Source organism: Miniopterus natalensis, chromosome 4 (genome assembly GCF_054644295.1).
Source record: "Miniopterus natalensis isolate mMinNat1 chromosome 4, mMinNat1.hap1, whole genome shotgun sequence".
Classification (NCBI taxonomy): Eukaryota; Metazoa; Chordata; class Mammalia; order Chiroptera; family Miniopteridae; genus Miniopterus; species Miniopterus natalensis.
In genome coordinates, this window is record NC_142084.1 from 99,288,950 (window position 1) to 99,295,721 (window position 6,772).

Genomic DNA, 6,772 nt, shown 5'->3' on the forward strand with positions numbered 1-6,772 from the left:
TCGGTGCTGTCCGGAGGGCGTTGGTCTTGACCGTCGGTGCTGTCGGAGGGCGTTGGTCTTGACCGTCGGTGCTGTCCGGAGGGCGTTGGTCTTGACCGTCGGTGCTGTCGGAGGGTGTTGGTCTTGACCGTCGGTGCTGTCCGGAGGGCGTTGGTCTTGACCGTCGGTGCTGTCGGAGGGCGTTGGTCTTGACCGTCGGTGCTGTCCGGAGGGCGTTGGTCTTGACCGTCGGTGCTGTCCGGAGGGCGTTGGTCTTGACCGTCGGTGCTGTCGGAGGGCGTTGGTCTTGACCGTCGGTGCTGTCCGGAGGGCGTTGGTCTTGACCGTCGGTGCTGTCGGAGGGTGTTGGTCTTGACCGTCGGTGCTGTCCGGAGGGCGTTGGTCTTGACCGTCTCTGTGGCTGGTGTGTGAACGGTTGGCTGGCGCACAGCGACCTCCCCTCATGCACTCACTGGCTCTGGTGGCGCCTGAGCGTGTCCCGCGGGGTTTCCCAGACCACGGCGTCTGAGGACAGGCACCTCTGCCATCCAGACGGGCTCCTCGGGGTGGGCGACCAGGGGGCAGAGGCCCCCAGCTCCCCCTGCTCCCCCTCGCTCTGGGACGCGTGCCGGCCGCCCGCAGACCCCGCCTGTGCCCCGGGAGCTGCTGGCCGCCCGCGGAGGCAGAGGGGGCCCCGTGGCGGCAGGCGGCGCTGCAGAGATAGAGTGACCGCCGCTTGGGCTGGAGACCAGCTGCAACTGCTGGGGAGCCCGGCCTCGCACCACCAACTGCTCTGGGACGGCCACCGGGGGACGGTGTGTTGCGCTGGCGGTGTGACTGGAAGGGGCGGGCGGGGCGCTTCCCTCAGCACCGTAAAGCGCAGGAACCGGGCGAGCTGCTTCCCCAGACCCGCGCCCTGCTCCCTCTGGGCACGCGGTCCCCACCGTGCTGCCCGGCCGCCTGTCGCGCAGGGTCCGCCTGTCGCTCAGGGTCCGCCTGTCGCGCAGGGTCCGCCTGTCGCGCAGGGTCCGCCTGTCGCGCAGGGTCCGCCTGTCGCGCAGGGTCCGCCTGTCGCGCGGGTCCGCCTGTCGCTCGGGTGCGCCTGTCGCTCAGGGTCCGCCTGTCGCGCGGGTCCGCCTGTCGCTCAGGGTCCGCCTGTCGCTCATGTCCGCCTGTCGCGCGGGTCCGCCTGTCGCGCAGGTCCGCCTGTCGCTCAGGTCCGCCTGTGCCGCCACCAGGGCCCAGGGAAGCATGGCCTCGCCCTTGTCCGCTGCCTGGGGGGACGCGGCCCTGGACAGAGCGTGCGAGGTGCCCCGGGATGCACCCGGGCGGGGTCAGGAAGGGCTTGGGGGAGCCACACCCAGCCTGGCCTCTAGGTGAGGGCGTCGCCTGCTGGTCTCTGGAGGAGTCCGCGGTGGGAGGCCTGGGCCTGGGCCCCTGGGCAGCCTGGCCCGTCGAATGGGCAGAGCTGTCACCTGGGATCTCCCTCAGGCAGGCGCCAGTGGTCTCAGCCACGCCGTCTGGGGCAGGACGCAGAGGTGGTTGGTGCCCAGGGTCACGCCGCTTCCCAGTGTCAAGCCGAAGCCAGACGCTAGGTCTTTCCACGGGCCCAGGTGGGGAGCTGTGGCCGGGGCGGAACCGGGGGCTGCCCGGGCGGGTGGAGGGCCTCGGGACGGCCGCTGGGTTTGCCCCAGAAGGACTGGCTGCAGTCGGGGGGAGGGGGTGCGCTCCCCGGGGCCCTCCTGCCGCGGAGAACTGGAGACTGGACCGGCCGGGCCGCCCGGGGCTGTGTCCGGTTAGGTGCCTGTTGTCGATAGATCTGAACATGCAATTTTCATGCCCCTGTGAAAACAGCCGCCGGTCAGCCCGCCCGCCCTGGGCCTCGCGGTCCAGCTTCCCCCCAGGAATGGGGCGAGCGGCTCAGGAAAGCCCGTGTGGGGTGAGCGCAGGCCTGGGGTGTCTGGGAGCCCCCACCGCAGCCCTCCCTGTGCCCGGGCCTGTCGGGCCCGCTCCCCGCCTGCCCTCCAGGGGCCCTGAGAGCCACAGCAGCAAGGGGGCGTCGCAGCCGGGGGGGCTTGTGGCCATGAGCCATGCACCGGCGGGTGAGGGAGTGCCGGCCGGCATCAGGGCGCAACGTCGGCCGGGCCGCCCCCCCCAGGGCTCGCAGCCGGCGCTGTGCAGGCGCGGCCCACCCGTTTATTCCACCGCGTGGGCTGCGCGTCTGTGTCACCTCTAAGATTTCTTGGCTTTGTCCTAGATCCTGGGATTTTTCTTCTGTGTGTTTTAAGTTTTGTGTTTTACTTTTAACTCTGTGATACATTTGAGGGCTGGATCTTGTCAAATGCCTTTCCTGTGTCCGCTGATGGGGTCACGTGACCTTTCTCCGGTGCCGTGGACGCCAGCTTCCGCCTGGTCCTGCTGAGTGTTCTCTCCGCGTGTCGCGGGTTAAGTCGCCCGTATTTGCTGAGGATTTCCACATCGACGCTCACAGGAGTTACTGGTGTGGGCGTTTTCTTTTTTTTAATATGTTTTTATTGATTTCAGAGAGAGGAAGGGGAGAGAGAGGTGGAAACATCAATGATGAGAGTCATTGATGGGCCGCCTCCTGCTCACCCCCGGCTGGGGATCGAGCCCGCAACCCGGGCCTGTGTCCTGCCCGGGAATCGAACCCCAATCTCCTGGATCCCAGGTCAACGCTCAGCCGCTGAGCCTTGCCGGCCGGGCCATGTGGGTGTTTTCTTTGTGTGTCCGCTGATGTCAGTTTGGTGCCAGGTTAATACCGATCGGGGAAGACTGGGTGTTTCCTCTTGTGTTCAGCATGGTTTCTCTCACTTCTTTTAAAATGGTTTGTGTTGAACTATGACACGAAGTTGTCCGGGGTCCTGGGTGCCGGCTGCTGACAGGCCAGCGTCCCCCTCCCCGCAGGGCCTGCAGGCTGCCCCGCAGCCCCTCGCTCAGCATGAAGCCCGTAAACATTTCCAGCCATGACCACGTCTCACTGGGCAATTTGCTTTTTAAAAAATTGCGCTCTGGTTTAAGTGAGCAGCCCTAATTAGAGTGATTTACAAGGTACCTGGGGACCGGGTGGTATTTGAGCGTCGCAGCCAGAGCGCCGAGATGGATGGCAGGCGGCGCAGTGGCTCGTTCCATAATTCGGCAGCCACGGCCTGTGGGGACACAGACCCTCTGTGGGGTGGGGAGCGCAGGGTCACAGATGCGGGGCTGGCCTCGACTTGGGTTGAGGTGGACAGGGCAGCACTGGCCACCCCCCCACACGCCTGCCCCAGCCGAGCCCCAGCTCCCAGGGCGTGGCTGGCATCTCTGTGACCTCACCCCCCCAGAGCTGCATGGGCTGGGCACACAGCAGACGCCAAGGACAGAGGGGATGCTGGACACAGAGTGGGCGCCGGGCACAGACTGGGCACCAGGGAACGCTGGACCGGGGGGCCCAGAGGATGGCTGTGTTTAAGTAGAGCACCTCTAGGTGGGCAGGGGCCTGTGAGAGACTCGGGGGGGGAGTTGCCCCCCAGCCTGTGCTGTGCCTGCCGCCTGCCCCCCTCCCCCGCTGAGGAGAACCAGCCCCTCTGACATTTAGGAGAAAATTCAGATTGAGCAGAGGCAGAAACGAGAGGATTTTCTTGGGAAAAGGTCAGCATGGTTTCTCTCACTTTTGTTTAAAATGGTTGGTGTTGAACTATGACAAGGCTAAACATGTTATCAGGCCGCAGAACAGGGTCTGCCCAGAGGGGCCACTCAGGAAGACAACCCAGGGAGGTCCCCCGGAGGTCCCCAGCTGGCAGGATGCCACGGGGAGGGGCCCTGGGGTCGGAGGTCAGCGAGCGGGCCCTGGCCCGGCGTGTCCCAGACTGCACTGCACCTGGGGCCTCCCAGGGTCCCTCTGGGCCCTCGGGTGGTGGCTGCAGGAAGGGACACCGGCGGGGCTGGCCAGGCTGGGACAGGTGTGAGGCCTGCCCAGGTGAGCCCCGGCACCACGGAGAGAGCTGCTGCGCCCGGGCGGTTCTGCGCCTCGGGTACACGGGACTGTTTTCAATAAGCAGCTCTCGTGACGGTCACCCACCGGCGTGGGCACCTCAGCTCTGTCCGGCTCACTCAGAGCCCCGCGGCCATCTCCACGCCTGCTGTCTGAGCATTGCATCCGCACAGAGGAGCTGGCCCCTCTGCAGTCACTCGTCTCTCTTGACCCTGTCCCAGCCCAGCCCCCAGCCCGTGGAGCCCCGCAGACGTGGTCTCCTGTGTCTTAGCACGCTTGTTCGCGGTCCATCCGTGTAGCGTGTCGGGACATCACCCCTTCCTGTGGCTGAGTCCGTGTCCCCTGGTGGCCATACCATGGTTTGCTCTTCCATTCATCCACTGATGCCTGTTTCCACATGTGGCTGTTGTGTCATGGCAGCTACGACCATTCACGGGCAGGCGTCTGTGTGCGGCGTTGCCATTCCTCTGGGGTAGGTGCCGCAGGGTGGACTGCTGGGTCTCGTGGTCAGCCTGGACCGCCTGGCCACTTCCCACCGTGGACGCAGTGCTCCCTCCCCAGCAGGCAGAGCCCGTTTCCATGTCACGGTCCCCGCCCTGTCCTTGCCAGCTGGCACTCTGACCATGGGTATGATCTCGTGTGGTTTGGTTTGCCTCCCCCGACCGCTCCCGGTGCCGTGCAGCATGTCACGTGTGTCCTGTGTGGAGACCCGTCCACTCAGAGCTTTGCCCGCTTTGTAACGGGTTGTTTGTCTCCTTATAGCTGTTGTATGAGCTGCAGGCCATTCTGGGTGCGAGCCCTTTGTCCGACGTGGTCTGAGGGGGAGCATCGGTTGGGTTCCTGTGGACTGAGGAAAGGGTGCCCACCTCCCTGACCCGAGGCTGCACTGCCAGGCGCATAGCACACATCCCGGCCCCGGACAGGCCCCGGGCAGGGGCTCTCCTTGGTGGCTGCTGTGTGGGAATCAGTTCAGCGGCACCTCGACCTTGCACCCGTGAGATGGGACCGTTTCGGGCCCTGCAGCCTCAGAGCACGCTGGCCAACAGACCTGTCCGTCCCTGGGTGCAGGGCAGCACCTGCCACGGCTCTCAGACTCTCACGATCTCACGATGCTACCACCCTGGTCGCCTGGCTGGGGTCTGGATTCCAGAAACCTGGGCACGACCCATGCCCACTGGGACCTGACTGGCCCCATCCAGGAGGCTGGAGAAATGGGTCATCTGCTGGGAAGTGCCTGGACTTGGGCAGCTGGCCAGCCTCCCGGGGGCTCGTGGTTGGGGGCAGGCTCGTCCCCGTCGGGCCCGGCTGGCAGCTCAGGGAAGCTGGGACAGCTGTGGCCTCCCCACTCGCCTGGGCCTCCTGGCTCTTCCCCGTCCTGTGGACGGAGGACACGTGGGGGAGGGCGTGGGAGACCCACCCAGGGCCACCGCCGAGCTAACAGCTGTCCGTGTCCCCCGCCACCCCGCAGGCCACAGGACCCTCGGGCACCACCATGCAGCTGCTGGAGACGGAGTTCTCGCGGACGGTGCCCGAGCTCATCGAGCTGCACCTGCTGCGCCAGGACAGCATCCCCGCCTTCCTCAGCGCCCTCACCCTCGACCTCTTCAGCCGCCAGACCCTGGCCTAGCTGCAGCGCCCCCGGCCGTGCCCTCGGCTCTGAAGGTGGGAGTGCGCGGTGCAGGAGCCCGGGGCGCGGCGTCGCCCTCTGCTGAGACGGGCAGTGTGAAGGCGTGTGAGCCCTGAGCCCCCGAGGACCGCACAGGCCCGTGGGCTCACCTCCCGGCAGGGGCTGAGCTGCCCGGCAGGCGCCTGCCCTGAGCTCTGGCCACTCTGCGGGGAGGAGCTCCACCCTCCTCCGCTCCCTCCACCCTGCACCTGCCCCAGGCGTCCCGCCACACGCCTTGCTAGGGCCGGCAGGTGGACCTGTGGCCGCCACATGAAGTCCCTGGCTACTATGAAATAAAGTTTCTTGGCCACCCACCCGCTCTGTGTGTTTCTGACCCCCGAGCTGACAGGCTGCCCTGCTAATGCTCAGCCTGGACCTGGGCGCAGCCCCCGTGCAGGCCCCAGGCCGGGAGAGGTGCGGGGATGTTGAGGGCAGCCCCAGGGCCGCTGGTCCCGGCAGAGGAGAGGGAGCACTGGCAGCCCGTCCCTGCTCCCCGGCCGCCTGACCCCCACCCCGCAGAGCTGAAGGAGCCTCCCCATGGGCCCTGTCAGGCCCTCAGCCCCGGGGCTCGGCCCGTGAACGTGGGCCGCACACAGGTTGCAGCCCAGGTCCCAGCAGCCACAGCACCCCTGCTCCAGGCCGAATCAGTGCTCATGCTGACCATGTGGGCTGCTGTTCCAAGTACCTGGATCACAGCAGCAGAGTGACGTCACTGTCCCCCCGTTAGGTGCCACCTGAGCCCTTGGAGGTGGGCGGGGGGGCATCTGGAGTATGAGGCCCATAGGCCTCACCCCTGTGCTTGGTCCTGCCCCACCTCCCTCCTGAGCCTCAGACCTGCCTCTGTGGGCAGAGTGGTCCCCGAGGCTGGGAGTGTGGGAGTCAGGGGACCAGGCCCTCCTCTGCCCCACAGAGCACCAGAGGCCAGGTGTGGGGGAGGGCGTGTCCAGGTGGCCCAGCCCCCCCACCTGGGCCGGCCTGGAGGGCAGGAGTGTCCTGGAAGGTGGGCAGCAGAGGGATCCATCACCACCCGGCCTGGAGGGGGTGGCGGGGACAGCGGGACACCTGTTCTCAGTGGCCAGGCCAGGAGTAAGCTCTGGCCAGCCAGGCAACAGGAATGTGCTGGAAGGGTTTGGGTG

At 66.7% G+C, this 6,772-nt stretch overlaps 1 protein-coding gene across 1 annotated transcript in view; it reads left to right on the forward strand.

Annotated features, from left to right (window-relative positions):
• The window catches only part of MAD1L1 (mitotic arrest deficient 1 like 1), a 219,740-nt gene extending 213,797 nt beyond the window's left edge, over positions 1 to 5,943 (forward strand). The window contains exon 18 of the mRNA XM_016212966.2: positions 5,439 to 5,943. Within this exon, the coding sequence (XP_016068452.1) occupies positions 5,439 to 5,597 (159 nt within the window). The 3' untranslated portion in view covers positions 5,598 to 5,943. The remainder of the gene's footprint in view (positions 1 to 5,438) is intronic.
• The last annotated feature ends 829 nt before the right edge of the window (positions 5,944 to 6,772 follow it).